At 44.2% G+C, this 19,479-nt stretch overlaps 1 protein-coding gene across 1 annotated transcript in view; it reads right to left on the bottom strand.

The window, feature by feature from the left end:
- Window positions 1–7,056: 7,056 nt before the first annotated feature.
- Window positions 7,057–19,479, bottom strand: part of LOC137369253 (fibrillin-2-like) — a 496,406-nt gene continuing 483,983 nt past the window's right edge. The window contains exons 63-65 of the mRNA XM_068030179.1: window positions 12,372–12,603; window positions 9,001–9,172; window positions 7,057–8,673 (exon numbers count right to left, since the gene is read on the bottom strand). Of these exons, the coding sequence (XP_067886280.1) occupies window positions 8,299–8,673; window positions 9,001–9,172; window positions 12,372–12,603 (779 nt within the window). The 3' untranslated portion in view covers window positions 7,057–8,298. The remainder of the gene's footprint in view (window positions 8,674–9,000; window positions 9,173–12,371; window positions 12,604–19,479) is intronic.

Raw genomic sequence — 19,479 nt, 5'->3', positions numbered from 1 at the left:
AGTGGTAGCAGTGTGTACCATCTGCAAGATGAACTGCAGCAATGTACCAAGGATCCTTTGACAGTACCTTCCAAACCTGTGACCTCTTCCACTGAGAAGAAAAGGGCAGCAGATGCGTGGGAACACCACCATCTGCAAGTTCCCCTCCAAGCACACACCATCCTGATTTGGAATTATATCACCGTTCCTTCACTGTCGCTGGATCAATATCCTGGAACTCCCTCTTAACAGCACTGCAGGTGTACCTGCACCAGATGGACTGTGGCGGTTTAAGAAGGCGGCTCAACACCACCTTCTCACAGGCAATTAGGGATGGGCAATAAATGCTGGCCTTGCCGGGATGCCCACATCCCATAAAACGAATAACAAAAAAAACCAAAATGCTTGATGCATTGGGAAGCCTGCCAGAGAGCCTGTTTTCAATGCCTCGGAGCATGGAGGAGCCCGGTAACGACTTGGCACAGGATTTTAGGCAGAGCTTGGAGCCCATCTTTTCCAATATGGAAATGGTGGACAACTCCATAGCCCACTTGGTGAACCAACCATGTTGTAAAGTCTGATGGCCGATGTCTCAGCTTTCATTACAGACTCAGCAGTAAGGAGTGTGGGACTGTTGGTGAATTGGGGTTGCAATTATTGATCAAATTAGTTTTTAGGGGAGGTGGTGGTGTAATGGTAATGTCACTGGACTAGTAATTCAGAAGTCCAGGCTAATGCACTGGGGACATGGATTCAAATCCCATCAAGGCAGATGGTGAAATTTGAATTTAATTAATAAATCTGGAATTAAAAGCTAGACTAATGGTGACCGTGAAACCATTGTCAATTGTTGTAAAAACCCTAAAATAAAAGCAAAATACTGCGGATGCTGGAAATCTGAAATAAAAACAAGAAATGCTGGAACCACTCAGCAGGTCTGGCAGTATCTGCGGAAAGAGAAGCAGAGTTAACGTTTCGGGTCAGTGACCCTTCTTCGGAAGTTGGCCTAGCCAGTGACGCCCACATCCCATAAACGAATAATGAAAAAAAACATACAGCCCGGGGAGAAAGGAGCTGTCTAAAGTTATTTTTTTTAAAATCATTTATAGAATGTGGGCATCGCTGACAAGTCCAAAATTTATTATCCATCCCCAATTGCCCTTGAGAAGGTGATAGTGAGGCATCTTCTTGAATACAACTGAATGGTTTTCTAGGCCATTTCTACGGGCAGTTGAGAGTCAACCACATTGCTGTGGGTCTGGAGTCCCAGATAGGCCAGATCAGATAAAGACAGCAGATTTCCTTCTGTAATGGACACTAGTGAATAAGATGGGTTTTTAAGACAATCCAGTAGTTTTATGGTCACCATTACTGATACTAGCTTCTTACTCCATATTTATTTAAGTAATTGTATTTAACTTCTGCAACTGCCATATTGGGCTTTGATCTCACAATTGTTGTTCCACCTCTCCCCTCCTCCCTCCTCTACCTGGTGGCAAGGGCTGTCCCTTCGTAATGGCAAGGTTGTGCAGCATGCAGCATACTTCTGCAGATCTTGAGACACATGCAATTGGGCACTGAAGAGATCCTCCAGAGCGATCCAGGCAGCAGAATCATTGGTCTGATCTATCATACTTCTTGTGGCAGCATAGCTGTTATTGTCTGCATGCTGCGCACATGTGCATCAGTTGCAAATCAGAGTCAAGAGCCCTGTTGTAAGGAGATAGCCCTTGTCTCCCAGTAGCCACCCTTTGCTTTGGTGGTTGAAATGCAGCCTCCATGGTAAACTGCTGCAGAATAAAGGCATCATAACTGCTGTCAGGATACTGGGCATTAATCGGGATGGTCACACACGTTGAGGGAGTGGAACTATGTGGTTCTGGTATTGGGCAGTTGACATGTGGGCTGGAATTTTACAGCCCCCAAGGGAGCACGCTGGAAGAAGTGGGGGGGGGGGCATAAAACTGAATGGGAGGCGGGGGTTCTATTCGCATCGCCTTTCCATTCCAGCTGCAGTTTTACGAGCAGTGGAGGAGGTGACAAACTGCCTGCCTGCCCCAGACAATTAAGGCATTTAAGTGGGCAATTAATAGTCACTTAAGGGTCTCCTCCTGCAGCTGCTGGTATATTACCAGCGGCAGGTGGGCGGCTCAGGACCCCCATGAGGTCGCTCAGTTAAACCTGCTGGCCACCTTGCGGGCTTGGGGGGAGGGGGGCCTCCTGATCGGGCACCCTGTGCCCCACAGAGGGTCCCCCAAGGCACAATCCGCCCATACTGGCACACATCTTCCCCACCCCTGCCCCTCCACCGATCCCTCCTGCTTCGCCGGAGCCAAGCTGATTGCCCCTGGCAAGGCCCAATACACTTACCTTGATTCTGGGGTCTTATCCATTGAAGCTGCTCTCACTGGGTGCAGCCTCAGCATTGGCCACCGATCCCGGTGGCACTGCTGGGTCTGAGAGCTGCTGACCTGCTGATTGGCAGCAGCTCTTGGAGGCGGGACCTCCTGTCTCAGAGGGCTGGAAGTCGCGCTAGAGGCCATAGTGTGGCTCCCAAGCCTAGTGGAGATGGGCTCGCCGCTCACTTTTTGGCCAGTGGGTGGGGCCTCCGCCACGACATGAAGTTCCGGCTGTGGTGTCTGCAGAGCAATCCTCGCAAATCTTTGTGCTTGTTGTGCCTCCTTCTCTCTGGCAAGAGTGAATGCAATGATGTTAGTTCCCTTTGAGTGGAGTGCCTTCTGCAGTGGCTGATAGCTCCAGTAACAGACTGGAATGAACCAGCAGGATAAAAGTTCACCTTCATGCTCACCTGCACAGCCACTGGCAATGCAATCATCGCCCTGCTCTCAGGTTGCAATTGTGGCTGCAGCAGTTGGCAAATTTCAGTGAGGATGTCCTTACTGAGCGCAGATATCTCACACACCGTTCCTTACTGAAGATTAGGTAGGAGAATTACTCCTTGGAACACCCAGAGTGTATATGGCCTCCTGCTCAGGGAACTTCTCCTACTCCTTGCCCCTCTTCTAGCAGCTTGTCCTACTCCATGTGGCCTCCGCTCATTTCTCCAGTCACGCTCAATTCCAAGAAGGCGGCTTTTTGATCTGATTTCTGGGAGTAACTGACTTGTGCAGAAGTCTTGAGAAAGCATGAAGTCCTTCAACACCTGCCACACCACTGCCTGTAGAGTCATAGATTGAGTCATTTACAGCACCGAAGGAGTCAATTCAGCCCATTAAGTCCATGCCGGCTCTTCACGGAGTTATGCTCTCAGTCCCACTCCCCTGGCTTGATCCCCGTAGCCCTGCAAGTCTATTTTTCTCAGGTGACCATTCTTGAAGTCATTGATCATCTCCATTTCCACCACCCTTGTGGGCAGCGAGTTTCAGGTAAAAAAGAAGTGCTTCCTCATATTCCCCCTGTATCTTTTGCCTAAAAACTTTCAATCTGTGTCCCCTAATCTTTGTACCATTTGTTAATGGGAACAGTTTTTTCTTGACTTTTGAAACTTGACACTAATATGGAAAGCACTGAAAATGTATAGAATTGTAGCAACAATCAGAAGAAATCAACCATCAACTACCCTGTAAGTAGTTGAGGCTCCCTTTAAATAGCGCTTTGTGGGGTGGGGGGAGGTGATCCTTCATGTTGCTTCAGTTGTGTGAGCTTAAGAAAGGGCACAGCTGGATTGTTGAGCTCCAAAATGAAAGCATCCTGGTGGTCAGCATTGACCAGAAACTGAACTGGACCAGCCACATAAATGCTGTGGCTACAAGAGCTGGTCAGAGGTTGGGAATTCTGTGGTAATTCACCTCCTGTCTCCTCAATGCCTGTCCACCATCCACAAGACACAAGTCAGGACTGTGATGGAATATTTTCCACTTGCCTAGATGGGTGCAGCTCCAACAACACTCAGGGAGCTCAACACCATCCAGAACAAAACAGCCCGCTTGATATACCACCTTCAACATTCACTCCCTCCACCACCAATGCACAGTGGCGGCAGTGTGTATCACATACAAGATGCACTGCAGCAACTCCTCGAGGCTCATTTGACAGCACCTTCCGAACCCGTGACCTCTCCACCTAGAAGGACAAGGGCAGCAGGTGCATGGGAACACCACCATCTACCAATTCATCTCCAAGCTACACACCATCCTGATTTAGAACTATATTGCCATTCCTTCACTGTCGCTGGGTCAAAATCCTGGAATTCTCTTCCAGCAGCACTATTGGTTTACCTACACTCCAAGGAATGCAGCGGTTCAAGAAGGCATCTCATCACCACCTTCTCAAGGGCAATTAGGGATGGGCAAGAAATATTGCCTAGCCAACAATGCCCACATCCCACGAACGAATAAAAACAAAAGTTCCTTTATCTAAGACATCTGTGGAAAACTGCTAAAGTGGCTTAGCTATCTGTAAGATTATCCACATAAGCCCTCACCTGGTTCTTAGCTATAGCTGGAACTTAAATAGTCAATTTAGCTGGACAGTTTGTGTACATATTTCACAAACAGTTTGATTGGCTAAGTGCAAGTGTGTCTGGGTAAAAAACAACACATGTGGACTGTTTTCTGTGCACAAAGCTTCTTTCCAGACAATCATCTATTTTGACGCCTTTGCTAAAGGAATTGGATTCCTCCCCTGAATAGAGGACTTATGTTTAATTTGCGCTTGGAAGATGACCAGAAAGCCTGTGGGAGTTGTATGAATAGAAATCCTGAGGGAAATGCGACAGGGATTATGTGACCTGAATGTTACAATGACTTTCTGGAAGAAATTTTTCTGGATTTTTTTTATCACTGTCCACATAGTAAATATGAATTGGAACTGCATGAAAACATGACAGCCACAATCAACTACTAAGTTGATATTGGTATCACTGGGACTCCTGCCACTAGATTCCCAATTGCAAAGCAGTCCTCACATTATGCTCATCAGATTGGTTATACATTGAATTAGCACTATTTTGTTCACCATGCTAATGGTTAGTGAAACTTGGAGTTGAAGCCATTTTCCTATGTGCTTCTCTTGCACCCTCCTCCTCTCTTCCTCAGAGAAGGTGGTGAAGGCTGCTTGCATTTCTGGAAAATGGCCATTTACCTGTGGAATTCAACTGAAATTGCAGCCTCACACCATAGGTAACACAAAATAAGTGAATGAATTCTGACATAATTCTGCTGGGCCCTGGTTCAGAGATTTACTGGGGATGTACAGAGCCAGCTTAATGAAGCTGACCATGTGTTCGGACAAATATTCAACAACATTAAATAAGTCCCTCACAGGTACTTCCATAATCAATTACTTGCTTTTTTCTTTTATGAATTGAACATTAGTGTCAGTGGATGAATTCCTTTGCTTGGGCCACATCCTGTTAATTACTGAAGTTAAGCTGGATCAACACCACCTTTTGAGGTATTTGAATGCCTGTGGCAACCTGAACAGTCTAGTCACTTGACTAGACAGACAGACACCAGCTGAAGTCAGTATGGCAGCTGAATCTATGTGGCAGGATTTTTCCACTGGAGGGGCAGGAAACAGAGATTGGGGCTGTTTCCAGGTCCTGAACCAGCTCGATAGTCACTTGATTTTTACAGGGGTGACCAATTAATGGCCAGGGAGCAGGCTTGCCATCCAATTAAGAATGGTGGACGGCTCCTGAAGCTAGAGGAGCAATCAGAAGTAAGGGAGGGGGTGCTTCAAGATGGAGGCACCCTCCAACTTTTTTAAACTTAAATCAAAAAATGCTTCTTGCAACCAAGCCACCATTGTATGTGTGTGGGGTGGCGGGGGGGGGGGGGGTGTGGAATCGGGAGTGGTGGTGGGGAGGTGTGGGGAAACCCATCTACAGGGTGGCCCGCAGCTGCTCCTGCACCCAGGCAGGCAGGAAGGGCCTCTAGGCCTGCCTGGAACGCTGGCCCCATGGCCTACTGTCGGGAGGCTGTTTGCAGGCAACTGGTCCCTGCCATCTGTGGGGACCTGGAGGCTGACTAGAAAATCCCAGCTGTCCTGCTTTATTTGGCCTCAATAGGCTGTTAATAAGCTGTGTCGGCACCCTCCTGCGCCTACCCCTTTCCATCCTGCCTCTGCAAAAATGGCCCATTGGGGAACCGGCATACCAGTCGGTGAAGTTATTTTTAGCTCCTGCCTGCCTCTGTTCCTGGCCCCTATGGGGCCTCAAAATCCTGTTCCAAAACATGAAACAATTTTTGATTGCTACAGGAGGAGATTGTGTGTGGAATTTATATGCATCATTCTTCCCCTTGTTGTGCAAGATGATGTAAAATGGAGTTTGACTGATGCAGCTGGTAGGAATCATCAAACAAGAATTTCCTACCCATGCACGGTTTTCTATATGACATATGAGTGCTTTTGTAACAAGCTGTCCCATTTTGCTCAGCCCTGAGCTAAATCAAGCTTTGACATTTGTGCAGCTCAAATCACTTTACTACAAATGGATTGTTGCGCTGACTTTGTGTTGAGACTTGAGAAAGTTTTATGCTTAGAGAAGTTTGGTGATGGTGGACGATAAGGTAGATAGATGATTTCATAGTTGATCAGTGCAACTTTTAAAACCATGAGCTTGCATTAGCCAGCAACTGTAGTCTGCGAAGTTAAAGTGAGTTTATCTTATTGCAGCAGGGCACAGTGGGCCTCAATTGAACAGGGCACCAGTGAAAGCTGTGTGAAAACTCTACAAACCAAAACCACAAAAAAGAAACAGGAATACTGTGTAAGATTTTGAGTACTTCCGCTATATAACCCTGGGAGTTTAGGGGAGGATTTGAAATTTTATTTCTTCAAACAACTGTTTGTCAAAGACTGCCAACATTTTCTTATGTGGGAGAGAGCAGGGTTTTACTGCCAATAAAGAGAGAAAAATAACTAAAAGTACAGGCCTGAATGAGGCCTTTTAAACAATAGAGAGATGGTGAGGGCACACTATTCTTAACGGGACAATGTTGTTTGTGTCTGCTCACCCTCCACAGTGGGTGATGATAATTTTCCATTTGCATGTACAAGTTCATCAAATGCAGTTGATTGCACGTGTCACATTTATTATTTGGTGCACTCTGTGAGCAAGTATACATTGCCCCTGTTTTTCACCTACATGTGCTTACAAGTAACACATTTAGTCACTTAAAATGTATATAACCCAAAATAATAAGCTTTATTGTAAGAAAAGTTGTTGGCATATTGATACTCTCAAATCTACAGAATAAAGCACCCCAGTAACAAAATGTTCCTTTTTCCCTTTTTTTTTTAGAATTTTATACAAATCTTTCTTCCTTCTAAATAAAATGCCATATTTGTGCTAAGAAATCTTCAAATCAAAAGAAAAATTCATTTTTAGACAAAACAGATATGTATTAAAATTAGGCTCATTTCCTTGCTGTTATAAACAGGGAGGTACTAACTTTTACAAACTCAGATTTTTTTTCATGTATTTTTCACAAGAACCAATTGGTGACCAATATACCCCTGATATAGAACACATTTGTACAGTATATAAAAAGACTTTACAATCTTCAAATTAGCAACTAGCAGGCATTCAATGTGCACACATTATCTTTTATACATGAAATGCAAATGAAAACATAATGTAAAATGCTGCACAAATGATGATGTACTGAAACAGAGATTCCAATGCCAGTTACTTCCTGATGAGATCTAAGTTTTGGTTGTACAGTACGCTGACCCTGATAGAATAAATATCATTAGCACCAGTTTTCTGTACAAGCACCATGAAAGTACATGTTTACTGCTGTCTTTAAACATGCAAGTGAAAAAGTATAACCCATTTTGTACTGGGCTCTGGTACCAGTTATCTATCAAATATTGCACCACTTGAAAGGGAAGGATTGTGGTGAATGAAATGGTTCCTCTGAGAATGCCCTATGGTATACAGTACAGTCTGACTTAGCATTGCATATTGATATTAATATATGAACAGTTACATAATATCTGTAATCCAGAGAAATGGCTCATTATGTTGATATTGGTCTACGTTATTAGAAGCCATTTACAACTCTCTCTCACACACTCTCATGTAAAATATCAGCTCACTGAGACAACTGAGCTGATATTAAATATACAGCAACCATGACTGAGCTTATATGGAATACTGTTAAAATGGCAGTATGTAAAAACCCATTTATTGAAGGAAGGGTCACACAGTCTTGGCGAGAACATGAAGTTACAATGTCCATGCCAGAGAATCACAGCCCTTGAATTGTGAAAGCTTTTTGAAAGTAGACGTATTTGTGGAGATAATTGAAGGAATAATTTTGAATAGAAGCAATGCAAGTCTTAGCTAGTTTAATGAAGCTGGATCTGTAGTCTCATTTTGAGAGCTTCTCCCAGTTCACCAAGGAGGTAGTCATTGTCTTTTTTATCTTCCAGTTTCTGCAGTGCTTTTTTCTTATACAGAGGAATACTGGTGATTTCCAGTGTGTAAGTACCTTCCAGAGGCCTCCTCTTGGTCAAGTGCAGGTAGCTTAAGCCATCCTTTTGATGGATACGGAAGTAGTTGTTGTCATTTCCGTAGGAGATAACATAGCGAACATGATTGTAGAGTGGTTCTATAGCTGGCACAAGTTCTAAAATATGCTTCTTGTAGTCCAGTTCTGAGATGGTTAGATTCATTTTGACTGGGTTGTCCATATCCAGACTAGCCAAACTAATACGTTGATCCTAGCATCAAAATAAATAGCAAGTATTAGTAAATAGTGTATGTGAAATAATTAGAGTGCTCCATTTCTGCCATTGGGCGGCCTCAAGATAGGCTGCAAAGTAGTCAGTATTATTTGAGTGCTCCCTGTACATGAAATCCTTTTTTTTAATGGACCGATGAATATATATTTGCCCTTTCATTTACCATCAAATGGAGATCTGATATTTTGACTATCTAACTTTGGATATAAATACAATCTCTAAATCCTTAATCCTAATTTAATTGCTTTTATATAAAGACAAAAATGTTACATTCAGTTTCAGCATCTTTAAACAGGAGATAGTTACCTGTTCAGACTCGGTACCATTGACACTTCTCCTTTTTCTGCCACCATTCTTGGAGTAGCCATTGATCTTACATTCATAGCAAGTTTCATGTGAAAGAAGATTTTCATCTTCAGGATCTCCACCAAAAGGTAGGTATTGGCCTTTATTGAATCCCATGCCAGAGACACAATGGCTATAGAGTAAATTAAGATGGAAATTAGAATTTGAAACAAGATATGGAATTTAAAATCCAAACTGCCATTATGGGGGAGATTTTCATTCATTCAAAACCCATCACCCTGCACAGAGTTACAATTGCGCCCAATACTTCAATTCAGTTACATGTTATTCATGTTATTTGCTTTTTTACAATTTTTGATCCCTCCCTCTCTCTGATGTACCTTTACTTCCTTTCCACAACTTTTGCTTGCTTTGTATCAGTCCCTTGGTAGAAGTAATTGTGTTGCCTAAAACCCATGCCAGCGGTGTCAGCTTCTAATGCTTGGGTCTTCCTTTTGCTTGTAACAAATGTGAGCAAACTCACTTTTGAGTTGCACTTAACTGCATGAGATGCAGGCACTGGGAACTGGTAGCACAGTCTCAGGGCAATATTAGAACAACTAGAACACATTTACATTACATTTCAATTCCTTTGGATTAAAATTTGGAAAAATGATGGTTAAATGGGTTAATTCATTTTGTAACTTAGGCCCCACACATTGGTCCGCTCGCGTGGATATTCAGTGCGGCGGCTCATTTAAATGTCCGGGACGGACCGCCCACCTTGATGACGTGGAGGGGGCGGGCAGTCCGTCCCCGACAATGGCATCAAGTGCCATTGCGCAGGTGCCGCTACTATTTTTAAAGGGCATCAAACCCTACATTGCAATTTAAATTTTTAAAAGAATAATGAAACAAAGTGATCCTGATCCTGACCCTCTCCCACCCCCACCCCCCAACAAGCATAGAAGTAACTACCTGCCATCTCTCCCACAAAACACTTACCTTGTGCTTCTGACCTCTCCCCCTCCAAAGTTCATCAACTTTAAACTTTAACCCTTCCCACCACCCCCTAGGCCAATGAAATTAGTTTGATCCCGCTCTCCACCCTCCCGCACTGAAAAACTTACCTGCTCCCCCCTCCCCACCAGTGCTCCGACTCGGATATCCGAAGGCATGGGAGTGCCAGCTGCCAGCACTAATATCGCCCCGGAACGGATGGCGGGAGCGGGTATGTAATTAATTAATTTATTTTAATAAATTAACATATTTAAATTTTGGTCCCATCGCTGAGTGGCGGCAGGGGGTGGGGGTGGGGTGGGGGGGGGGGGGGAGGGCGGCTTGCTGCCATGAGGCCTCGCCGTGGTCGGCATTATTGGACTGAGCCTTCCTGGCATTGAGGCCCGGTGACGGGCATTTTCCGACCCCCCCTCCACAACCTCGATATCCGGGGGGGGGGGGGGTGGCTGTAAAATCCAGCCCATTGGATTTTCCTCCCTAAACACCTCTGCATCCCCATCTCCCTCTCTTTCTTTCATGCCCCTCCTTGAAACTCAACTCTGTGATCGAGCTTTTTGTCAGCCCTTCTAACATCTCCTCCTTTGGCTCTGTGCTCATTTCTTTGATTCTGCCGCTTTGAAGCTTCTCTACATTAGAAATGCTATATAAATCAAACTGTTGTGGTTATGGCCAGGAATTTATGTATCTGGGACCTGGCCGAGTTTGTGGCTGTTCCAATAGACTCCTGCTAATCTTATGCTGGTAGTCTGCTGAAACAGTCATACCTGTCTGGGGCCTGCATTTTACTGTCAGTACAAGAAACATTTTTCTGTTTTAGGACATATTGGGAGTTGTACTTGGAGGCAGCAAAAAAGAAAAGCATGTGATGAGCTGATTGAAGTTGGTACTTGAAATTGGCAAATCTATCTGAAATCTCTTAAAGGTACAAAATAAATGTGGCTTTACACACTAATTTTTCTCATATTAAGAATGACCAGTGAATTCCTGTGTACGTTTGGCAAGTGTCCATCAACTTAGACTCCATACAAATAAATAAAACCATCTATTTCAAAACTACATCAATGTGTTTCTATTCAAATAGCTTGGCTATACCTGATTTGATTAAATTTCAAATATCATCATTCCCCATGTATGCAGAATTTGATATATGGCATGAATCCAAGAACAAAAAATATTGGGGGCTGCTAGTAATGTGGATGATTTCACCAAACATAAACAGACTTTCAGAATGGGTGGATAAATAGCAAATTAAATTCACTATTGCAATGTATGAGATGACTCATTTTGGTAGGACAAATAATGAGGTTACTTAGTCCCTGGAAGGTAAGAAAGTATGACAGATGGAAGTTCAATGCAGAGAAATGTAAAGTGATTCATTTTGGTAGGAAGAACATGGAGAGACAATATAGAATAAAGGGTACAATTCTAAAGGGGGTGCAGGAGCAGAGAGACCTAGATTTATATGTGCATAAATCATTGAAGGTGACAGGACAGGTTGAGAGAGCAGTTAATAAAGCATACAGTATCCTGGGCTTTATTAATAGGGGCATAGAGTACAAGAGCAAGGAAGTTATGTTGAACTTGTATAAGACACGAGTTCGGAATCAGCTGGAGTATTGCGTCCAATTCTTGGCGCCGCACCTTAGGAAAGACGTGAGGGCATTGGACAGAGTACAGGAGACATTCTCGACAATGGTTCCAGGGATGAGGAATTTCAGTTATGAAGATAGGTTGGAGAAGTTAGGACTGTTTTCCTTGGAGAAGAGAAGGCTGAGAGGTGATTTGATAGAGGTATTCAAAATCATGAGGGGCCTGGACAGAGTAGATAGAGAGAAACTATTCCCACTCATGAAAGGATCAAGATTGAGAGAGCACAGATTTAAAATATTTGGTAAGAGAAGCAAAAGTGACATGAAAAACGTTTTCACGCAATGAGTGGTTAAGGTCTGGAATGCGCTGCCTGAGAAACGTGGTGGAGGCAGGTTCAATTGAAGCATTCAAAAGGGAATTAGACTGTTATGTGAAAGGGAAGAACGTGCAGGGTTATGGGGAGAAGGCAGGGGAATGGAACTGAGGGAATTGCTCTTTCAGAGAGCCAGTGCGGACACGATGGGCCGAATGGTCTCCTTCTGCACTGTAACGATTCTGTATGGGCACAGATTTGCTTCGTGAAGTGCCGTGGCAGAATCTTGAGCTGCTTTTGACATGTAGCCTGCACTGCCGGCTGCTTCCTGCGCGGCGTTCTTTGAGGATGGGGGTGCATGCCAGTGCGTCAACTGTGTTAGCCAGGAGACGTTGATTTGGTGCTATCCTAACAACACACAGGTTACAACTCATCTGGTTAACAACGTAAGCAGCAGCTGTGATCTTACCCTTGTCCTACTCTGTAATATCCAGGCGGGCAGCCGCAGAGATAGCCTCCTTCTGTGTTTGAGCAACCATATGAGCATGGATTCTTGTAGGATGAACATTCATTCACATCATGACAGCTATTGGCAAACTCGTCAAAGTTATAGCCCGAAGGGCAGGCGCATTTGTAGCTGCCAAGTGTGTTGTAACAGGTTGCAGATCCACAAGAAGTTGGATTGGAGCATTCATTCTCATCTAAATGGAAAAGATGTGGTACTTAGAAATTAGTAAATTATAGTGCAAACTCTTCCCTGCTCTGATGTTCCAACCTGACTCCTGGCCATCGTCCCAAACTGAATGCCGGACCCACTTACCTCGGCTGCTGCTACACAAAGAGCAACCGAATCTTCCATTACTCCTTGCCAGCAGGCTCTGATGCCATTCAGGTTCCGTTATAATGGGATCTGAGGTTCAATATCTGCCAGGCCTAGTTTCACCATTTAGACACAGGGAATGTACCCTGTGCCTCCCCCATGCTCAAAATTGGGTGTGTCAAATTTCTGGGCTTGTGTCTTTAACCGACAGATCAGTGTATTTCCTGAATTTAACTAGCAACATTGTTCCTTTGATTGGAATAAAATAACTCGTTTGTTTCACTGTGAAAGTCTGTACGTTCAAAAGACATGTAAATTGTTCATTTTTCCTCAGTATTTACCAATATGTTTACAACCTTCCTATTAATAATAGAACACCTATGAAACATTTCCTTTAATCTTCAAAAAGCACGGGCAAATCAAATTTTCAGAAATAGTGTGGAGGACAAGTTCATAGAATGCATACAAGATCGTTTGAGATTACTATGTCAAGGGAGCAACAAGATCATAATCTGATAGCATTTTAAATTGAGTCTAATAGAGTGAGTTAGATAAGATATTTAAACCATTCATGGGATGGTGGCATCGCTGGCAAGATCAGCATTTATTGCCCACCCCTAATTGCCCTTAACTGAGTGGCTGGCTAGGCCAGTTAAGAATCAACCACATTGCTGTGGGTCTAGACTCACATATAGGCCAGACCATGTAAGACCTCAGATTTCCTTCCCGAAAGGACATTAGTGAACCAGATGAGTTTTTACGACAATCCAGTAGTTTCATGATCACCATTACTGACTAACTTTTTCATAGCTTGAATTTAAATTGCCCAGCTGCTGTAATGGGATTTGAATTTATATCTCCAGATCATTAGTCTGTGCCTCTGGATTAATAATCCAGTAACATAACCACTATGCTACTGCCTGAAACAAAGTAAGCTATTTAATATGAGGGATGAGTTGGTTAAGGTAGATTGGGAAGCTAGCTTAAAAGACATGATGGTAGATAAGCAACGGTAACTATTTAAAGAATTAATTCATATTTTGCAACAAATAAACATTCCCTTAAGGAATAAAAACCCCACAAAAAAGTGGTCCAACATGACTAACAAGTGAAGTCAAAGATAGTATTAGATTAAATTGTGGCAATTCTCAATTGGGGCAAGACCAATTTTACTAAGCTGAGGAGCGATTTAGTGAAAGTGGACTGGAAACAGCTACTTGAAGGTAAATCAGTGTCAGAGCAGTGAAAGGCCATCAAAGGAGAGATTCAAGGGGTTCAGAGTAAACGTTCCCACAAATAAAAAGGGTGGGATGGCCAAATCTGGAGCCCCCTGGATGTCAAGGAGCTTACAGGGTAAGATAAGGCAGAAAAGGAAAGCTTATGTCTGACACAGAGAACTCAATACTACAGAAAGCAGAGAGGAGTAGAAAAAGTGGAGGAGTGAAACCAAAAAGGAAACTAGGAAAGCTAAGAGAAGGCATGAAAGAATATTGGCAACCAAAATCAAAGTGACCCCAAAGATGTTTTATCAATACATTTGGAGTAAGAAGATAACAAAGGAAAGATTAGGGCCCATAAAAGATCAAAAAGGTAACCTATGTGTAGGGGCGGAAGATGTTGTATGATTCTTAATGAATACTTTGCATCTGTCTTCACAAAAGAGGGGGATGATGCAGATATTGTAGTCAAGGAAGAGGAACGTGAAGTATTGAATGTGATAAAGGGGAGGCGGTGGCGTACTGGTATTGTCACTGCACTAGTAACCCAGAGACCCAGGTATTGCTCTGGGGACATGGGTTCGAATCCCACGACAGCAGAAGGTGGAATTTGAATTCAATTAATAAATCTGGAATTTTAGAAAAAAGCTAGTCTAATGATGGCCATGAAACCATTGTCAATTGTTGTAAAAACCCATCTGCTTCACTAATGTCCTTTAGGAAAGGAAATCTGCTGTCTTTACCTGGTCGGCCGGCTTAGACACAATGGGCCAAGTGGCCTCTTTCAATGCCATAAACTTTCTATGATTCTATGATTAAAGGAAAAGGCTTATAATGTTGCCAAAAAGAATAATAAGCCTGAGAATTGGGAGGATTTTAAAATTCAGCAAAGGATGACCAAGAAATTAATAGAGAACCTAGGTTATGAGAGTAAACTAGCTATAGACATAAAAACAGATTGCAACAGATTCTATAGGTATTTAAAAAGGAAGAGCTTAATGACAGTAAATGTGGGTCCCTGAGAGCCGGAGACAGGAGAAATTTAATGGTGAATAAGGACATTAAACAATTACTTTGTAGCTGTCTTTACAGTAGGAACAGTAGGAGACACAAAAAGCATTCCAGAAGTAGTGGGGAACCAAGGCGCTAGTGAAAACGAGGAGCTTAAGGACAGTACTATTAGTAAAGAAATAGTTTCTTTTTCTTTTGGGCCTCCTTATCTCGAGAGACAATGGATACGCGCCTGGAGGTGGTCAGTGGTTTGTGAAGCAGCGCCTGGAGTGGCTATAAAGGCCAATTCTAGAGTGACAGGCTCTTCCACAGGTGCTGCAGAGAAATTTGTCTGTCGGGGCTGTTGCACAGTTGGCTCTCCCCTTGCGCCTCTGTCTTTTTTCCTGCCAACTACTAAGTCTCTTCGACTCGCCACATTTTAGCCCTGTCTTTTTGGCTGCCCGCCAGCTCTGGCGATCGCTGGCAACTGACTCCCACGACTTGTGATCAATGTCACAGGATTTCATGTCACGTTTGCAGACGTCTTTAAAGCGGAGACATGGATGGCCGGTGGGTCTGATACCAGTGGCGAGCTCGCTGTACAATGTGTCTTTGGGGATCCTGCCATCTTCCATGTGGCTCACATGGCCAAGCCATCTCAAGCGCCGCTGACTCAGTAGTGTGTACAAGCTGGGGATGTTGGCCGCCTCGAGGACTTCTGTGTTGGAGATACGGTCCTGCCACCTAATGCCAAGTATTCTCCGGAGGCAGCGAAGATGGAATGAATTGAGACGTCGCTCTTGGCTGACATATGTTGTCCAGGTCTCGCTGCCATAAAGCAAGGTACTGAGGACACAGGCCTGATACACTTGGACTTTTGTGTTCCGTGTCAGTGCGCCATTTTCCCACACTCTCTTGGCCAGTCTGGACATAGCAGTGGAAGCCTTACCCATGCGCTTGTTGATTTCTGCATCTAGAGACAGGTTACTGGTGATAGTTGAGCCGAGGTAGGTGAACTCTTGAACCACTTCCAGAGCGTGGTCGCCAATATTGATGGATGGAGCATTTCTGACGTCCTGCCCCATGATGTTCGTTTTCTTGAGGCTGATGGTTTGGCCAAATTCATTGCAGGCAGCCGCAAACCTGTCTATGAGACTCTGCAGGCACTCTTCAGTGTGAGATGTTAAAGCAGCATCGTTAGCAAAGAGGAGTTCCCTGATGAGGACTTTCCGTACTTTGGACTTCGCTCTTAGACGGGCAAGGTTGAACAACCTGCCCCCTGATCTTGTGTGGACTGAAGAAATTAATGGGACTAAAAGCCGACAAATCGCCAGGACCGGATAGCCTACATCCTTGGGTTTTAAAAGAGATGGCTATAGAGATAGAGGATGCATTGGTTTTGATCTTCCAAAATTGCCTGGACTCTGGAACGGTTTCCCCTGGATTGGAAAGTAGCAAAGGTAACCCCACTATTCAATTAAGAAGTGAGAGAGAAAACAGCAACGATAGGCCAGTAAGCCTGACATCAGTAGTGGGAAAATACTCGAAACTATCATTCGGCACGCGATAAAAGGGCACTTAGAAAATCATAATACGATTAAGCAGAGTCAGCAAAGCTTTATGAAAGGGAAAGAGGGTTTGACAAATCTGTTAGAGTTTTTGTGGGTATAATTAGTAGGTTGAATAAGGATGTAGTGTATTTGAATCTTTAAAACATTTGTTGAGGTGCTGCACAAAAGGTTGTTACACAAAATTAGATCTTGTAAGATTAGGGGTAACATATTAGCATGAGCATGGATTAAGGATTGGTTAGTGGACAGGAAACAGAGTAAGAATAAATGGATCATTTTCAGGTTGGCACGCTGCAACTGGTGGGGTACCACAAGGATCAGTGGATAGGGCTCAGCAGTTTACAATCTATATCATGACTTAGATGAGGGGACTAAGTGTATTGTATCCAAGTTTGCTGATGATAAATTCTTAAGGGGCTTAATAGGGTAGATGCTGGGAGGATATTTCCCCTGGTTGGGAAGTTTAGAATGAGGGATCATAGTCTCAAAATAAGAGGTCAGCTATTTAGGATAGAGATGGGAAGAAATGTCTTGAGGATTGTAAACATTTGGAATCCTCTACCTCAGATTGCTGTGAATGCTCAATAGTTGAGTATATTCAAGTCAGAGATTGATAGGAATTTTGGTCCCCACGGGAATCAAGGGATGTGGGGATAGCATGGCAAGATGTAGCGGAAGATGATCAGCCATGATTTTATTTAATGGTGGAGCAGGCTCTAAGGGCTGAATGGCCTATTCCTGCTGCTGTTTCTTATGTTCTGATAAAATAGGCAGTTCATCTGGAAACCTTTGCATCAAGTAGGTGAACAGATGTATTGGTTTTGACATCTAAGAGATTAAAAGGTGAACGTGTGAAACTGTAGTGGAAGCTTAGAACCAGTATATCTGTATATACCACGGGACCTCTGACTTTAACTGTCTCTTCTATTTTCTCTTCTCTATTCTCCATTTAACAAGAGGGAAAAACATACGTGAACTCGTCCTCACCAATCTGCCTGCCGCAGATGCATCTCTCCATGACAGTATTGGGAGGAGTGACCAGCGCACAGTCCTTGTGGAGACAAAGTCCCGTCTTCATATTGAATATCCATCCATCGTGGTGTATGGCACTAGCACCATGCTAAATGGAAGAAATTTCAAACAGATCTAGCAATGCAAAACTGGGCATCCATGAGGCGCTGTGGGCCATCAGCAGCAGCAGAAGAATTGTACTCAACCACAATCTGTAACCTCATGGCCTGGCATATCCCTCACTCTACCATTATCATCAGGTTGGGGGATCAACCCTAATTCAATGAAGAGTGCAGTGGGGCATGCCAGGAGCAGCACCAGGCATACCTCAAAATGAGGTGTCAACCTGGTGAAGCTACAACCGAGGACTACTTGTGTGTCAAACAACGTAAGCAGCATGCGATAGACAGAGCTTAGCAAGCCCACAACCAATGGATCAGATCTAAGCTCTGCAGTCCTGCCACATTCAGTCGTGAATGGTGGTGGACAATTAAACAACTAACAGGAGGAGGTGGCTCCACTACATCCCCATCCTCAATGATGGGGGAGCCCAGCACATCAGTGCAAAAGATAAGGCTGAAGTGTTTGCAACAACTTTCAGCCAGAGTGCTAGTGGATGATCCATCTCGGCCTCCTCCTGATTCCCCAGCATCACAGATGCCAGTCTTCAGCCAATTCAATTCACTCCACGTGATATCAAGAAATGACTGAAGGCACTGGATACTGCAAAGGCTATGGGCCCTGACAACATTCTGGCAATTGTACTGAAGACCTGTGCTCCAGAATTTGTTGTGCCCCTCGCCAAGCTGTTCCAGTACAGCTACAACACTGGCATCTGCCCAGCAATGTGGAAAATTGCCCAGGTACGTCCTGTACACAAAAAGCAGGACAAATCCAACTCGGCCAATTACCGTCCCATCAGTCTACTCTCCATCATCAGTAACGCGATGGAAGGTGTCGTCAACAGTGCTATCAAGCGGCACTTGATTAGCAATAACCTGCTCAGTGACGCTCAGTCTGGGTTCCGCCAGGGTCACTCAGTTCCAGACCTCATTGCAACCTTGGTCAAAACATGGACAAAAGAGCTGAACTCAAGAGGTGAGGTGAGAGTGACTGCCCTTGACATCAAGTCAGCATTTGACCGAGTATGGCATCAAGGAGCCCTAGAAAAACTGGAGTCAATGGGAATCAGTGAAAAATCTGCGCTGGTTGGAGTCACACCTAGCACAAAGGAAGATGGATGTGATTGTTGGAGGTCAATCATCTCAGCTCCAGAACATCACTACAGGAGTTCCTCAGAGTAGTGTCCTAGGCCCAATCATTTTCAGCTGCTTCATCAATGACCTTCCTTCAATCATAAGGTCAGAAGTGGGGATGTTCACTGATGATTGCACAATGTTCAGCACCATCCGCGACGCCTCAGAAGCAGTCCGTGTAGAAATGCAGCAAGACCCTGGGCTGATAAGTGGCAAGTAACATTTGCGTCACAAAAGTGCCAGGCAATGACCATCTCTAACAAGAGAGAATCTAACCATCTCCCCTTGACATTCCATGGCATTACGATTGCTGAATCCCCCACTATCAACTTCCTGGGGTTACCATTGATCAAAAACTGAACTGGAGTAGCCATATAAATACCATGGCTACAACAGCAGGTCAGAGACTAGGAATCCTGTGGCAAGTAACTAATCTCCTGACTCCCCAAAGCCTGTCCTCCATCTACAAGGCACAAGTCAGGAGTGTGATGGAATACTCTCCACTTGCCTGGGTCAGTGCAGCTGCAATAGCACTCAAGAAACTCGATACCATCCAGGTCAAAGCAGTCCGCTTGATTAGCATCCCATCCACCACCTTCAACATTCACTCCCTCCACTACCGACGCACAGTGGCAGCAGTGTCTACCATCTACAAAATGTACTGCAGCAACTCATCAAGGCTCCTTAGACAGCACCTTCCAAACTCATGAAC

This window comes from Heterodontus francisci, chromosome 4 (assembly GCF_036365525.1).
Source record: "Heterodontus francisci isolate sHetFra1 chromosome 4, sHetFra1.hap1, whole genome shotgun sequence".
Taxonomy (NCBI): Eukaryota; Metazoa; Chordata; class Chondrichthyes; order Heterodontiformes; family Heterodontidae; genus Heterodontus; species Heterodontus francisci.
This window is presented reverse-complemented; position numbering and strand designations above follow the sequence as displayed.